The sequence below is a fragment of the Cetorhinus maximus genome, chromosome 20 (assembly GCF_964194155.1).
Source record: "Cetorhinus maximus chromosome 20, sCetMax3.hap1.1, whole genome shotgun sequence".
NCBI classification, from domain to species: domain Eukaryota; kingdom Metazoa; phylum Chordata; class Chondrichthyes; order Lamniformes; family Cetorhinidae; genus Cetorhinus; species Cetorhinus maximus.
Window position 1 is genome coordinate 88789326 of NC_135898.1, and position 17525 is coordinate 88806850.

Here is a 17525-nt window from a genome sequence, read left to right on the forward strand (position 1 = left end):
CTTGAAAAGGAAAGATTTGCAGGGCTATGAGGAAAGATGAGGGGTGTGGCTCCAATTGGATAGCTCTCTCAGAGACAGCACCTCAAGCAATGCAGCTCTCTCTCAGTACTGCACCGCACCGCACTGATGTGTCAGCCTGCATTCTGTGCTCAAGTGTCCAGAGCAGGACTTGCACCCATCAGAGGCAAAGGGGCTATCCACAGAACTGCAGGTAAAACTGGCGGAGGGAAAAAAAATAAAAGAGGGAAAATAAGGTAGCCAGCTCTTACATTTTAACAGGTGTTGCCCCCACAAGTCCATTAAACATTTACAACAAATTTCCATTTTCAAGCTTCATCTGCAGTTCTGCGAGCAGATTACCCCTGAGCTGCCTCATTAAATCTGATCATTCTGCGAGGTGGCTCCCATCAAAACCAGGCTGCAGCCCAGTTAACCGAAGGGGTCGTCTGCGATGAGATTCCCTAGTGAAGTACACAGACGCCACTGATTATTGCAAAGTTGTTCTTTATTGGGCGGTAAAGCATTTGTGACAGAGCAAAAGATTTGAACAGTGAAAATTTCATGCGAATCGAACATGGCCTGAAATCAGGGCTGACATCTCAAGCAACGGGCACGTTTGGAAACGTGGGTGGGTCTCGATCGTCCCCGGTACTCACCACTCCCCGTGACTTGAAAGGTGCTCGGCGTCAACCGTTAACTGACCTCAGGACCCGAGCCTTTCTCAGCTGCCCTCTTCCAGCCGGTTTTAAAAAGCAAAAAAAAATCACCTTCTAAAAGTTACGCGGCTGTGAAGCGCCTAGGGACATTAAAGGTGCTATATAAATGCAAGTTGTTGCATGTGAACAATTTTCAGCATAGACGCTTTGGGGAGGTAACCCACTCACCCTGGATTCTGTGTGGAATTACATTCAGTTTAGAGGTTATAAGGTGTAATGGAGCTGACAGACCTTAGTTCAACTCAAGTCAGATTTTGGGAAGGACAGAAAAGCAAAGGGTTTTCAGGAAAGTATCAAACTCAGGCGAAACTTGAGGCTAAAACGTGGACAAGCCAAGGACATGACATGGTTCCTGAAGCGGCAGAAAAACATGGGTCATGGCAAAGGGGCCTTTAGACCAAGTCATGGCGTTAGCAGGAACTAGCTGGGCTGAGAGCTGGGCAGATTCAACATTCATTTCTGCACAGCTCAGGCCACAGAGGGAGAACCACAGCTTCATTCGCACTTCTAATCATTTCTTGACATTGAGTTCACTGATTATTGGGCTTAGCGGAGATTATTCTTCCACCAATGGAGTTGCTTCAACAACATCCTTTGCTTTGCACGGAGCATGTTCTGGCACAGGATGGAGTCCCTGTGACCTCGGGCCCTTCGGTCAACTTGAAAGGGTCAACGACAGGATCCTAAAGAAAGAGAGGCCAATTAAAAAAAAACATTCAAACCTCAGTAATAAAATGGCACCTCCACCAACCATTGAAAAGAACATTTCAGATGCAGTCGATTACATTTGTTTTGTCTGATTACACTTTGTTTTTTTCTACGTGTGTTATCTATCGTGGGGTTTTTTTTTGGCCAGGTTAATGGTGATTAAGATGGATGTAAAAGATTCCAATGTACTTTTCAAAGAAGAGCTACCACATAATCTGTTATATCCATCTGAATAGACAGATTGGTCCTTAATTCAAAGAACAACGGCCCCCAACAATGCAACGCTCGCCAAGCACTGAGACTGTGTCAGCCTCGCACAAGATCATCCCAATGCACCAGGTCCTACCTCCTGTAAACGTCAGATCATCCAAAACACTGCTGTCTGCGTCTTAACTCACACCAAATTCCATTCACCCATCACCCCTGTGCTCCCTGGCTCCTGATAAAACAATATTTTAAAGCACTGATTTTAAAATTCTCATCGGTTTTTAAATCCCTCAATGGCCTTGTTTCTCTCTATCTCTGTAATCTCCTCCGGCCCTCCCCCAGGTCTGGCCTCTTGAGCATCTCAGGCTTTAATCACTCCACCATTGTTGGCTGTGCCTTCGTCTGTCAAGGTCCTAAGCTCTGGAATTCCCTCCCTGAATCCCTGCATTTCTCTCTCCTCCTTTGAGATGTTCCTGAAAACCTATATCTTTGACCAAGTTTTTGGTTATCAGGCTGGTACCTGGGTGGTTCATCAAATTTTGCAGGGAGATGGTGGCATAGTGGTAATATCACTAGACTAGCAATCCAGGGGCCCAGGTTAATGCTCTGGGGCCAGGGGTTCAAATCCCACCATGGCAGTTGGTGGAATTTAACATTTAATTAATAAATCTGAAATTAAAAGCTGGACTCAGTAATGGTGACCAGGAAACCATTGGCAATAATTGTAAAAACCCACCTGCTTCACTAATACCCTTTAGGGAAGGGAATCTGCTGGTCTGGCCTATATGTGATTCTAGGCCCACAGCAATGTGGTTGACTCTTAAATGCCCTCTGAAATGGCCTAGCAAGCCACTCACCCGAATCAAACTGTTACGAAGCCTAAAAGGAATGAAACTGGACAGATCACCCAGCATTGACCTAGGCAATGGAAATGGCAAAGTCCTCCTTTCTAGCATCTGGGGGCTTGTGCCAAAACTAGGAGAGTTGTCTCACAGACTAGTCAAGCAACAGCCTGACATAGTCATCCTCACAGAATCATACCTGACAGATAATGTCCCAGACACCACCATCACCATCCCTGGGTATTTCCTGTCCCAAAGACGGGACAGACCCACCAGAGGGGTTGCCACAGTGATATTCAGTCAGGAGGGTTTTCCTGGGAGTCCTCAACATCCAATCTCATGGCACCAAGTCAAACATGGGCAAGGAAACTCCTGCTGATTACCACATACTGTTCCCATTCCCCGACCCCTCAACTGATGAATCAGTACTCCTCCATGCTGAACATCAATTGGAAAAAAGCACTGAAGGTGGCAAGGGCAAAGAATGTATACTGGGTGGGCAACTTCAATGTCCATCAGCAAGAGTGGCTTGTAGCATTACTACTGACCGAGCTGGATGAATTCTAAATGGTATAACTGCTGGACTGGGTCTGTGGCGGGTGGTAAGGAGGCTGAAGCATTTGCAACCATCTTCAGCCAGAAGTGCCGAGTGGATGATCCATCTCAGACTCTTCCGGAGGTCCCCAGCATCACAGATGCCAGTCTTCAGCCAATTCGATTCACTCCACATGATATCAAGAAATAGCTGAAGGCACTGGATACTGCAAAGGCTATGGGCCCTGACAATATTCCAGCAATAGAACTGAAGACTTGTGCTCCAAAGCTAGCTGCAGCCCTAGCCAAGCTGTTCCAGTACAGATACAACACTGGCATCTACCCGGCTACGTGGGAAATTGTTTAGGTATGTCCTATCCACAAAAAGCAGGACAAAATCCAATTCAGCCAATTACCGCCCATCAGTCTACTCTTGATCACCAGCAAAGTGATGGAAGGTGTCATTGACAGTGTTATCAGGTGGCACTTACAGAGCACTTAACCTGCTTACGGACATTCAGCTTCGGCTTTGCCTCAGACACTCAGCCCCTGACCTCATTACAGCCTTGATCCAAATGTGGACAAAAAGGCTCAACTCAGGAGATGAAGTGAGAGTGACTGCCCTTGACATCAAGGCAGCATTTGACCAAGTCCGGCCTGAAGGAGCCCTAGCAAAACTGAAGTCAATGGAAAAACTCTTCACGGGTCGGAGTCATACCTGGCACAAAGGAAGATGGTTGTGGTTGTTGGAGGTAAATCATCTCAGCTCCAGGACATTGCAGGAGTTCCTCAGGGTAGTGCCTAGGCCCAACCATCTTCAGTTGCTTCATCAATGACCTTCCTTCCATCATAAGGTCAGAAATGGGGATGTTCGTTGATGATTGCACAATGTTCAGGACCGGGGAGGTGATGGCATGGAGGTGTTATCGCTGGACCAGTAATTCAGAGTCTCAGGGTAATGCTCCCCCATCTTGAACACCACTTGGAGGAAGCACTGAGGCTGACAAGGGCGCAGAATATACTCGGGGTGGGGGACTTCAATGTCCATCACCAAGAGTGGCTCGGAGGCACCAATAAGCTGGCCGAGTCCTAAATCACACAGCTGATAGGCTGGTGGTGAGGGACCCAACAAGAGCGAAAAACATACTCACCAACCTCATCCTCACCAACCTCCCTAATGCAGATACCTCTGTCCATGACAGTATCAGTAGGAGTGACCACCGCACAGTCATTGTGGAGACCAAGTAGCACCTTCACATTGAGGATATCCTCCATCGTGTTGTGTGGCACTACCACCATGCTAAATGGGGTATATTTTGAACAGATCTAGCAACTCAAGACTGGGCATCCATGAGGCACTGTGGGCCATCAGCAGCTGCACAATTGCACTCGAACACAATCTGTAACCTCATGGCCCGGCATATCCCCCACTCTACCATTACCATCAAGCCAGGGGATCAACCCTGGTTCAATGAAGAGTGCAGGAGGGCATGCCAGGAGCAGCACCAGGCATACCTAAAAATGAGGTGTCAACCTAGTAAAGCTATAACACAGGACTACTTGCGTGCCAAACAGCATAAGCAGCAAGTGATAGACAGAGCTAAGCGATCCCACAACCAACGGATCAGATCTAAGTTCTGCAGTCCTGCTACATCCAGTCGTGAATGGTGGTGGGCAATTAAACAACTCACTGGAGGAGGAGGCTCCACAAATATCCCCATTCTCAATGATGGAGGAGCCCAGCACATCAGTGTTAAAGATAAGGCTGAAGCATTTGCAACAATCTTCAGCCAGAAGTGCCGAGTGGATGATCCATCACAGACTCCTCCGGACGTTCCCAGCATCACAGATGCCAGTCTTCAGCCAATTCGATTCACTCCACATGATATCAAGAAATGGCTGCAGGCGCTGGATAGTGCAAAGGCTATGGGCCCTGACAATATTCTGGCAATAGTACTGAAGACTTGTGCTCCAGAACTTGCCACGCCCCTAGCCAAGCTGTTCCAGTACAGCTACAACACTGGCATCTGTCAGACTATGTGGAAAATTGCCCAGGTATGTCCTGTACACAAAAAGCAGGACAAATTCAACCCAGCCAATTACCGCCCAATCAATCTACTCATGATCATCAGAAAAGTGATGAAGGCCAAGAACCAAACGCTGAGCCAAGCGACACCAGCATACAAACTGCACGCATGTGTGCGCACACAGTCTGAAAATAAACCTTTGCTCCAAAACCAAAGATAAACATAACACAAAGTGAGGGGGTAGTATTTTAGACAGAGATCCATTTTGACTTGGGGTGAGGGGGCGGTGTGCGGCGGTGGGACTGATGAAAAATCAATATTTGGCACATGAACAGTGGCTGAAATTTCAACTTAACCTGATTGTTCCACAACAATTTCTGCTCCGACTCTTACTGAGGTTCTGTATTTGGTCAGAGCTGTCGCAGCTGAAAGCTACAATTGGCTCTGGCACCCTTGACAAAACAGCTAGCAAAATACCAACTGTGTCTAGTCAGACACAAATAGGCCATTGCAAATAAGCCAGGGTTGGCCTTACTTGTTAGATAATTCTGCCGGTGAATTATATCAACAATCATCATTGGTCTCACTTCTCATTGTCAGCAGCCTGTGGCTCAGTGGTAGCACTCGAGCCTCTGAATCACACTTTTCCAGTTTCTAGTCCCACACTCCAGGGCTTCAGAATCATGGCTGACATTCCACTGCAGCACTGAGGGAGTGCAGCCCTGTTGGGACTAGGAGTTTTGGGATGAGATGTTAAACTGAGGTCTCATCTGCCTATTCAGGTGGATATAAATAGACCCCAGGGCGCTATTCAAAGAAGAGCAGTGGGGGGTTCTCCCCCTGGTCAATATTTGGTCCCCAATCAACATCACAAAAACGGATTATCTGATCATTACCACATTGTTAACCACATTCATACGTGTTGGCGGAATACGGATGTTAGTCTGTGATGGCGACACAATCAAAGCAGGAGTTATCCCTAACGGATAAAAAGTGCATGCACACATATTGCACAGTGTGGTGACAATCAAAATCTAGGCTCATCCATAGAGAGTGGACAAGGATGAAGGGGCCACCTTCAACACTCATGGAAGCTCTCCCCTCACCCCAGGAGTGGGTGCCTTTAGCAGGGGAAGACAGACATTTGGATGGAGGAACATCCTGAGCACGAGATTACAATGTATAAAGGCCCCCTGTGTCTCCTGAGCAGCAGTGATGGTAATTCAGCTGTCGCTGCGATTGAAAACCCTCTGACTCGACTCCACTGCTTCTTCCACCCGGGGTCTTCTGGTCTTTGCTTTTACAGAGAAGCGCAGCACAGCATCCCTCAGGGAACTCCGTCGAGGGGGAGCAGAGTCAGGGTAAGACTGGGCACATGCCTTTTTTATGGCACTAGCTGCCGTCTGGTCAGTTTAAATGTCCAGTCTTTGAAGGTTAGTGAATGGATGAGTGAATGAATAGAGGAGTGGGTGAGTGAGTGAGTGAATGGGTAGGTCTGTGAGTAGATATGGGTGGGTAGGGCAGGTGACGTGGGTGGGGAAGGTGGTTAGGGTGGTCAGGGTAGGTGAGGTAGGCAGGTGGGTGAGCGGGCAGTCGGGTTGGATTGGGAGGGTTGCTGGGGAGGGTCGAAGGGTAGTCAGGTTGGATCGGGGTTAGACGTGTAGTAGGTCAGCTGTCAGAGGTTGTTGTGTTGGAGGGGTGGCTGGGGGTTTGTTGGGGTGTATTCAGGTCAGGGGGTAGTCAGGTCGGGTCAGGGTGTAAAGAGGTCAGGTCTGGCCGGGGAGGGGGTGATAGGGGATCAGTTGCGGAGTTAACCAGGTGTAGGTTTAAATCTGTCTAACACTTCCTGGGGAACAATCCAGGTAAGTTCACTGGAACTGTCCGAAGTCTCTGACTCTAACTGAAGAGTCAGAGACATTCGCAGTGGGTCCTGGGGAGCAGGTGAATTGTCCATGGGAGGTTTAAAGATCCTGGGCAATTCCCACATAGATCCATGGGTCAGGCCCTCTGCAGGGGCCTGACGCGCAAGGTCCCTCCTGACGATCAGGAGACTGGAAAATTTGGCCCAAAATATTCTGATTTCTGTGAAACCATTATTCACTAATAATATAGCCATTTGTGAATATCTGTTAACCTTCCAATGGGAGATCCCAGTTCTTGCAGCCAGAGAATTCCTCCATCATAAATATCTGACAAGGTCAGAGAGCGGAGAAGTGATAATGTGCTATCATCCTTAATAAGCAGCTTCTTGGGAAGTCTTTGATTTACTGTATTGAGGGCTGCTAACAATTGTTGATAGGTACAAGGTCCCTAATATTACTTATCAGAACACACAGTTCACTACTTAACTCCAACCTTAACTCCGAGATTAAATTTCTCAGCCCAGTCCTAAACAACTGTCTTATTCTGATAAAAACAAAAAACTGCGGATGCTGGAAATCCAAAACAAAAACAGAAATAGCTGGAAAAACTCAGCAGGTCTGGCAGCATCTATTCTGAGACTGCGACCCCGTATTCTAGATTTCCCAGCCAGGGAAAATAATTTCTCAGCATCTCCCCTTAAGTTTATTAATTAATATGTTTCAATCAAATGATCTCTCATTCCTCTAAACTTTGGAGAATTTAGACCTACGGCTAGTCACTCTCCTCACAGAGCAGTTTCCTCATCCCAGGAATCAGTCTAGTGAACCTTTGTCACACTCCCTGTAAGACAAGGGCATCCTTCCTTGTGAGAGAAACCTGTACACAGGTGCTGTACAGATTTGGTGGTCTCATCCAGGTCCTTTGTAACTGTAGTAAGACCTTTTTCCTGTTACAGCTTAATAAATGATAACAGCTAACATACCATTTGCTTTGCTATTTGCTTGCTGGGCCCCAACGCCCAGTCTAGTCTGCACGATGATGCAAACCAAACAGCATGTGGGTCATCACCACTGACCAAAGCCACTGCTAAACTGGACGAATTGTGGAGCTTTAGGGCAAGTCCGCAATCGTCTCTGTCAAACCGTTCTCAACCCTTATGCTGCCTCAAAGCCCAGTATGTGATCCAATAGTTCAATAGGTGCGTCAGTGCCTTAAACATTGCAACATTGTAAGCAACATTCCATCGGGGAAATACGAAAGTCTGACGGGAACATTTTGTTCCAAAGGTGCCCTGACTAACAAGTATATCAATTGCCTGCGCTTGTTTATCTCGATCTTGCTCAGCCTAATTTAGTACACTATCTTCTCAATCAGTTTGACCTTGCATGTAGTCTGGAACAACTGCAAATCAGTGGCAACCACAGATTAAAAAGTAATTATCAGTTCAAGAAAAAGGGACAGTAAAACCTGCAGCTAGTTTATGGTGGACTGGTTAACCAACCAGCCAAATAACTAGCTGGACAATATGGCAGTACGTCTGTGAAGTGTGTGATGGGGACATTACTGGACTAGTAACCCAGAAATCTGTACTATTAAGAGAGGACGCTGGTTAAATCCCACCCATGACAGTTTGAGAATTTGGATTCTAATTTTAAAACCTGGAAACAAAAAAATGGGTCTCCTTAAAAGTGACCAGGAAGCTGTAAAAAACTAACACCCTTTAAGGAAGGAAACCTGTTGTCCTTACTTGTTCCCCACACCCGGTCCCCTTTGAAACACTCAGTTGCATCAAACTCATTATTTACTCAGGGCAACTTGGGACAGGCAATAAATGCAAGGATAGAATCTGGGAAGGGGGCAAGAGAGGGGGGAAAGAACAATTAAAATTTCAGCGACTACAAATAAAATCATTGCAGAAAAATGAAAAGGTTGAGAAGATCTTGAAAGAGGAGAAGTTCCAAACACATCCTGTACTCGATTCCTAACACCACAGTGTCTCCCTCTCGTCGGGAGTGTTCAATGAAACAGTCACAAAGCGCTCAGCAGTGAAAATATCAGATCTCTAAAGGTTCCCTTTCAAATCACAACCAAAAAAAGCAGCATTTCATTGATGGGAAACACACCAGGAAGAATAAAGGTTAAATGCTAAAAAAAAAGGCTGCCTTGCATAAACTGAGTGAAGTTTTCAAATTGCGTTGATGCCACATTCTCACCGACACACAGCTTTTTCAACAATGGCACCAGCCCATTAGATTCTCCGGAATCTGTAAGCTGGTTAAACTGGTCAAGTCACTAAACACAGCCTTCATATCAGCTGCCAATTCAACTTATTTAAGCGCTTAATTCTGATTCTAGCATGTTATTTCCAGAATTCAGTTCAGATTATTGAATCAATCTTTTTCTTCAGTCAGTTCACAGAGAGCAACACTGAATGATCAAAGAAAGTCTATAATCGATGTGCTCCTTATGACATGTTAATATCCACCATCTCTCACTGACGCACAGAGGCAGACAAGACTAAACATCGTTTTGGGCAGCCTTTTTGGTCACTGTGACAGGAAGCATTTGGAAAATGAGTTCTTTCAAAATGTTACGCTTTTAAAGCAAAGTGAATTCACACAATTTGTAATAAAACTGGAGAGACAAGAGGTGATTAAAATGATTGGGATCTTAGACCTTCAAACAAAGAAATCCAAGAACTCTGTGCCCATATGGGGCGAGGGATGGATTCAGGAGGCCTTTAGTTAAAGGGCTGTTGCAGCCCTGCAGGTTGACATTCAAGTAGCAAATTAAAGCGTAGATTGTCCAATACTCGAGTTTAGACAGCACTGCCCTGTGCGTGCCTTACTCACACAAGGTCCCATTCACCTATCACCCTTGTTCTCCCTGGTTTATATTGGCTCCCAGTCAAGCAATGTCTTGATTTTAAAATATTCCTCCTTGACCCCTCCATGGCCTCACCCCTCCCTATCTCTGCAGTCTCCTCCAGCCCCACAACCCTCTGAGATATCTGCGGCTCCTCTAATTCTGGCCTCTTGAGCACCCCCCCAATCTTCACTGCTTCACCATTGGTTGCCGTGCCTTCAATGACCTCAGCCCTAAGCTCTGGAACTCCCCCACTACACCTCTCTCCCTCTCGCTCCCTCTCTCTTCCCCCTTTAAGGCACTCCTTAAAACCTACCTCTTTGATCAAGCTTTCAGTCATCTGATCTGATATCTCCTTATGTGGCTCAGTGTCACACTTAGCTTTACAACACTCCTGTCAAGTATCTTGGAACGTTTTATGTTAAAAGGTGCTATTCAAATATAAGTTGTTGTTGTTGTTGTTAGACTGAGCCAAGCAGACCAGTAAAATCTATGATTCAGTCATCAAACTCTGCAGCTGGCAGAGTGGTGGAGACAGCACACTTAGTCTCTGGGCCAGGCAGGGTTTCTGCTCCTGATCCCTGCCCTGTGCCCACTGGTTGAAAGTGCGGGCCTGTGCCAATTAAAGGGGGTTAGGAGTGAGTTCAGCTGTGGCGTTGCCTCTCCCCACCCATCCCATCACCCACCCCTACTCCGCACCCTCCTCACCCCGGTCCCTGCACTCCCAGTGTTAAGAAGCTCACCGATGGATAACGCCGGGTCGGCGCAGCCAAGTCATTCTGGAACTGAGAAACAACCTACTTCTGTCATTTATCAGTGCTGTCCTGTTCCAATTAGATATAATAAAACTCGGCAGCTTTGGCTGTTTAACGGTTAACAAGATCAAAAAACGCAGCATGAGGTTGAGTTCCTAATTAGTATTTAATCATAACCATCTGAAGTAATATTTCATGTTTAGTCTTGAATGGAAGTTGGGTCTGTCTGCACAATGCATGGTGCATTCTGTAATCAATAATGTCCACAGCAAAATACACTCATGTCAATAAATATCTGCGAGTCCCACTATCTTTGTCTTATGGTTCTGGGTGTCCTTTCAGTTTTAAGCAGATAAAGAAACACAAAAGTTTTTGTATTCGTTTTAAATACCCTAGACTAATTCTATTCTAGATTTTTCCATTGCTCAGTGTCTTTCCTACATCATTTTGAGCAACTGAAAATTGCCCTTGTAAATTATCTCAGTAAATGTTTTAACTTCCAGTTAGGTTTCCAAAAAATATTCAAAAATATACAGTCTACCTCTCGTGGAATTGAAGTTCATTTTAGGCTGAAAAAAGACAAATGTAACAATCGAATGATGTGAATCTGGAGAAGCAAACTCCAAGAATTGCCTTTAATCCAAACTTTAGTTTTTTTTTAATTTTGGAAAGTTTTTTCCATTTTTTGTCCTCCTCGTGCTGGGGGGTTGGGGGGCACTGGGGGCAAAGGGCCGGAGGTGCAGAGGGAGAAAAGTTGTGTTCTCCAAGAAAAAAACACTGCCCTTTACCTCCCAACCTTTCAAGATGTATTCGATCATGGGGTGTGGGCATCCATCGCTGACAAGGCCAGTATTTATTGCTCATCCCTAATCGCCCTTGAGAAGGTGTGGGTTAAGTCACCTTCTTGAACCGCTGCAGTCCAATGTGGTGTAGGTACACCCACAGTGCTGTTAGGGAGGGAGTTCCAGGACTTGGACGTCGCAGTGATATAGTTCCTAGTCAGGATGGCAAGTGGCTTGAAGGAGAACTTACAGGTGGTGGCATTCACATTCGTCTGCTGCCCTTGTCCTTCTAGGTCATAGAGGTCATCGTTTTGGGAGGTACCTCTATCTATGTGTCTCTGTTGTTTCCTTCCTTCTACCTGTCTAATGGATATTGTTATTACCACCAACCCGCTGCCCCTTCCTCTCTTGTTCCTGCCAGGCTTTCATTCAGCTGTCCGACATATCTCCGCTCTCTGAGTAGTTGTGGTGAACAGCACAGATACATTTAAAGGGAGCTCCTTAAGTGCACAAGGGACAAAGAAGTATTGCATATGCTGAAAGAACATGATGAAGCGGGGCTGGAGGAGGCTTGTGTAGGACATAAATACTAGCAGAGGCAGATGGGTTGAATGGTCTGTTTCTGTGCTGTAAATTCTACGTAATATTCATCGTGCCATCTCCTGCTGAATTCATTTTTCTCTTATGATTTCAAAATTGCAGAACTTTTGGACACTGGGCTTTTTAAAAGCCTAATCGGCCCCCCTTTTAAAAAAAAATTCATATTGCTTTTACCTTTGATTTTGTGGGCGGACCTTCAGTGGAGCAGGGACCCATCATCCCAACCGGCTTAACGGTGAACGCACTGGCGAATCGGGAGCTCTTGAGAATTGCTGCCACCTCTTCATCCACAGTTACGGCCTCTCCTTCCTGAGCAACGGAGTGAAAAACAATTTCAGTTCAGGTGGACCTGAAACGTGGCCATCAGCCCCCGAGGCGAGAGCGCTATCACTGACCCTCTCTAAAGGTCAAACTCCTGACCGCAGGAAGTAGTTGTGATGAATAAGCTCAGATGCGTCCAAAAGGAAAGGAGGCGAGTACACGAGGGGAAAGGGAGTAGAAAGATACGCTGAAAGGCTAAGATGAGGTGGATGGAATGAGAGAAGGCTCAGCTGCACAGACTAGTTGGTCCAAACGAAAACAGAATTACCTGGAAAAACTCAGCAGGTCTGGCAGCATCGGCGGAGAAGAAAAGAGTCGACGTTTCGAGTCCTCATGACCCTTCTGCCGAACGTCAACTCTTTTCTTCTCCGCCGATGCTGCCAGACCTGCTGAGTTTTTCCAGGTAATTCTGTTTTTGTTTTGGATTTCCAGCATCCGCAGTAGTTTTTTGTTTTTATTTAGTTGGTCCAGACGGCCTGTTTCTGTCCACATGTTATAAGTAATAAGCACCTCTTTGGGTGGGAGATTTATTGGTTTTGAGCTCTTTTAAGCCTGAATAGGTTGTTGTTTTTTTTTAATTCATTCACAGGATGTGCTCAAGGCCAGCATTTATTTCCCATGCCTGATTTCCCTGGAGAAGCTGGTGGTGGGAGCCACCTTCTTGAATAGAACAGATTAGCTCGTTGGGCCACTTTAGAGTTAAAAGACGACCACACTGCTGTGGGTCTGGAGTCACATAGAGGCCAGACTGGGTTAAGTATGGCAGATTTCCTTCCCTAAAGGACATCTGTTAACCAGACAGGTTTTTAATGAAAATCTGGTAGTTTCATGATCACCATTACTGATACGAGCACTATTTTATACCAGAGTTTATTAATTTAATTGAATTTAAATTGCTAAGAAAAGAGACATGCTGTTCAAACTTTTCATCTTGCACTCATCAGGATAGACGCGAGAATGATAGATGCAAGGACCCAGAGCTGAAAGAAACTCATTTTGAATGCAAGAATGCCAAATTTCAAAGGGAGTATTATGACGCAGCTGATGGTAAAGGCCGAGTTGTTCAAATCCCAGAGGGAAGCTTGAAACAACTGTCATAACCCATTTTTGCAATTTGTATGTTTCGAAATGCAGGCTTTAAATTCAGTTGGCAATAAAGACCACCGAGTCGCAAGAGGTTTTTTTATTAAACTAAATTAAACATTCATTAATACAAGAAAGATTGTCAACACATACATACGTCTACAAAATTACTAGTATAATAACTGCAGAAATCCCCTAATTAATCTGACTCTCAGTTACACCCCCATTAAGGCAACAGTAAATCTCACAGATTTAAATAGACACCTGGCAAAGGACACCCTGGGCAGTCGCCTTCAAAATGAGTTTCTTTCAGCTCTGGGTCCTTGCAGACAGCAGCTTGAGGCTTACAGGTCGGAGGCTTCTCTCACTTGTTGGATCTTAAAATGTCTCTACCTTACAGACAATCTCCTTTTGCCTTTATATATATCTTTCTCTTTGAATGTAAATTTTCCATTGTATCACTAGGCTTTTAACTTTACCTCTTCTAACAATAACATCCTTTTATTCCACCAATTTTATTAGTCAGCTGAAAAAAAATAAACACATTGCTTGGCATCTTCTAGCTGGGTGTAAGATTTCACCCGCAGTCTTGAATGGTTTCTTTTAACAAATGCAAATTTACACTTTACCTTCTACCCTCCTTACGTTTACCTAATTAACATCTCAAAACTACTAATCATCAAAACACCCAGACTAGCTGGCTTTAATCCAATTAAGACACACACACATGGACACAGGCCCCACCAGAACTCTATTTTAAAATCATTTCCAACAACATTATTATACCTTCATGACATGGAGCAACAATTCCCTTGTTGTTCGGGTCCCTGCATATGCGGGCAAAAGGAATATGTTCAGACATTACACACCTTTTTGGAATAAGCAAAAGCATGGGGGACAATTGCTCCCTGGTGTATTTGCCAGGAAAATGTCTCTACCAATCAGAGCCGACTTGCCAACCAATCAGCACCCCTTTCCCAAAGCAGTAGAAATTGTTGTTCCCTTTGAAATTTGGCATCTTTGCATTTGTCCTGATGAGTACAAGATGAAAAACTTCAACAGCCTGGCTCTTTTTTCAGCAATACTCAAGTTCTGCGCTACCAAACAACAATTTAAATTTAAATTCCCCGGCTGCCGTGGTGGGATTTCTACTCGTGTCTCAGGATTAGTAATCCAGGGCCCTTTAGGTTTACTAGTCCAGTAACATAACTATGCTACCGTGCCCACTATGGAAGTCAAAATTGTTTACAGTTGTAGATCTCGATTTTCTTGAGTAGATTAGCACTTGAAATCTGACCTTTACCTTAAATGTGTAGTTGACATCAAACTCCAACAGTTCTTTAAAGCCTGTGATCGAGCCGTTGTAAGTAACCCAGCATTTTTCTTTTGGACAGCTGGTCGGGATTTTAAATAATCGATATGTGGCAGAAACAAACTTGCAGTCACCTAAAAGGAGAAAAAAAATGAAGATGGTCTGTAACAAAAATTACAACAATCCCCTCAACTCAATGTAAATCAAAACTTTCTGCCACCTGATGTTTACTTAAATTCTAACAATGCGCAAATGGTGACAGGCTGGTGGCTTCAGGAGGTGATGGGGATACAGAAACAGAAGTCAACCGTGAGACTTCACTGTTTTACAGGGTATGGAAGAGCCAGATCTTCATAATATTGTCATAGAATCATGGAATGATACAGCACAGGGGGAGCACACTGTCTATACATGTCTATGTAAGAGATATCCAATTAGTCTCTTTCCCCTGCTCTTTCCTCATATCCCCCACTCTACCATTACCATCTGGTACCATGAACCCTGGTTCAATGAAGAGTGCAGGAGGGCATGCCAGGAGCAGCACCAGGCATACCTAAAAATGAGGTGTCAACCTGGCCAAGCTACAACACAGGACTACGTGCATGCCATAGACAGAGCCAAGTGATCCCACAACCAGCAGGTCAGATCAAAGCTCTGCAGTCCCACCACACCCAGTCATGAATGGTGGTGGGCAACGAAACAACTGGAGGAGTGGGTTCCATGAACATCCCCCGACTGAATGACGGTGGAGACAGCATTTCAGTGCAAAAGACAAGGTTGATGCCCCTGTAGCCGTTTCCAGTCAGAAGTACCGAGCGGACGATACATCTCAGCCTCCTTCCGCGGCCCCCACTACCATAGATTCCAGCCTTCAGCCAATTTGATTCGCTTCACATCATATCAAGAAACAGTTGAGCACACTGGATAGAGCAAAGGCGATGGATCCTAACAACATCCCGGCTGTAGTGCATCACCTTAAACATGCATTCCCTCCACTATTGATGCACTGCAGCAACTCACCAAGGCTCCTTCGACAGCCACAAACCCACAACCTCTACCACCTAGGGGGACAAGGGCAGCAGATGCATGGAACATAGAAACATAGAAACTAGGAGCAGGAGCAGGCCATTCGGCCCTTCGAGCCTGCTCCGCCATTCATCATGATCATGGCTGTTCATCCAACTCAATAGCCTGCTCCCGCTTTCTCCCCATATCCTTTGATCCCTTTCGCCCCAAGAGCTCTATCTAACTCCTTCTTGAAAACATACAATGTTTTGGCCTCAACTACTTTCTGTGGTAGCGAATTCCACAGGCTCACCACTCTCTGGGTGAAGAAATTTCTCCTCATCTCAGTCCTAAATGGTCCACCTCGTATCTTCAGGCTGTGACCTCTGGTTCTGGACTCCCCCACCATCGGGAACATCCTTCCTGCATCTACCCTGTCTAGTCCTGTTAGAATTTTATAGGTGTCTAAGAGATCCCCCCAACATTCTCCCAAACCCCAGCAAATATAATCCTAACCGACTCAATCTCTCCTCATATGTCCCACCATCCCAGGAATCAGTCTGGTAAACCTTCGCTGCACTCCCTCCATAGCAAGAACATCCTTCCTCAGATAAAGAGACCAAAACTGCACACAATATTCCAGGGGTGGTCTCACCAAGGCCCTGTATAATTACAGCAAGACATCCCTGCTCCTGTACTCGAATCCTCTGGCTATGAAGGCCAACATACCATTTGCCTTCTTTACCGCCTGCTGCACCTGCATGCTTACCTTCAGCGACTGGTGTAGGAGGACACCCAGGTCTCGTTGTACATTCCCCTCTCTCAATTCATAGCCATTCAGATAATAATCTGCCTTCCTGTTTTTGCTACCAAAGTGGATAACCTCACATTTATCCACATTATACTGCATCTGCCATGCATTTGCCCACTCACTCAGCTTGTCTAAATCACTCTGAAGCATCTCTGCATCCTCCTCACAGTTCACCCTCCCACCCAGCTTTGTGTCATCTGCAAATTTGGAGATATTACATTTAGTTCCCTCATCAAAATCATTAATATATATTTTGAATAGCTGGGGTCCCAGCACCGATCCCTGCAGTAGCCCACTAGTCACTGCCTGCCATTCCGAAAAAGACCCGTTTACTCTTTGTTTCCTGTCTGCCAACCAGTTTTCTATCCATCTCAACACCACGCCAAGACACACACCATCCTGATTGGAAATATATCACTGTTCCTGCACTGTCGCTGGGTCAAAATCCTGGAATTCCCTCCCTAACAGCATTCTGGGTGTACCTGCACCATATGGACTGTAGCAGTTCAAGAGGGCGGCTCACCACCACCTTCTCAAGGGCAATTAGGGAAGGGCAATAAATGCTGGCCTTAACTGCAACACCCATGATGCACGAACAAACGAAATAAAATCTCTGGTCTTTCATGCATCCCTGATTTTAATCACTTTTCTATTGGTGGCTGTGCCTTTAGTTGCCTAGGCTCTGGAATTCCCTCCCTAACCCTCTCCGCCTCTCTCTATTTGTTTAGGACAGCCCTTAAAACTTACTTCTATACCCAATCATCTGTCCCAATGCCTATGTGGCTGTGTCAAATTTTATTTGATAATCGCTCCTGTGAAGCACCTTGCAGTGTTTTAACATAAAAACATAAGAAATAGGAACAGGAGTAGTCCATTCGGCCCCTCGAGCCTGCTCCACCATTCAATAAGATCATGGCTGATCTTCTTTTGTTTCGATTTCCACATTCCCATCTAACCCCGATAACCTTTGATTCCCTTGCCTAACAAGAATCTATCTACCCCTGCCTTAAAAATATTCAATGACCCCGCCTCCACCACCTTCTGAGGCAGAGAATTCCAAAGTCGCTCAACCCTCTGAGAGAAAAAAATTCTCC

General features: G+C 45.5%; 1 protein-coding gene across 1 annotated transcript in view; it reads right to left on the reverse strand.

Moving 5' to 3' along the window:
* Positions 1 to 489: 489 nt before the first annotated feature.
* as3mt (arsenite methyltransferase) overlaps positions 490 to 17525 on the reverse strand; it is a 44760-nt gene continuing 27724 nt past the window's right edge. Inside the window, exons 9-11 of the mRNA XM_078565126.1 lie at positions 14607 to 14749; positions 12074 to 12208; positions 490 to 1399 (exon numbers count right to left, since the gene is read on the reverse strand). Coding sequence (XP_078421252.1) covers positions 1298 to 1399; positions 12074 to 12208; positions 14607 to 14749 — 380 coding nt within the window. The 3' untranslated portion in view covers positions 490 to 1297. The remainder of the gene's footprint in view (positions 1400 to 12073; positions 12209 to 14606; positions 14750 to 17525) is intronic.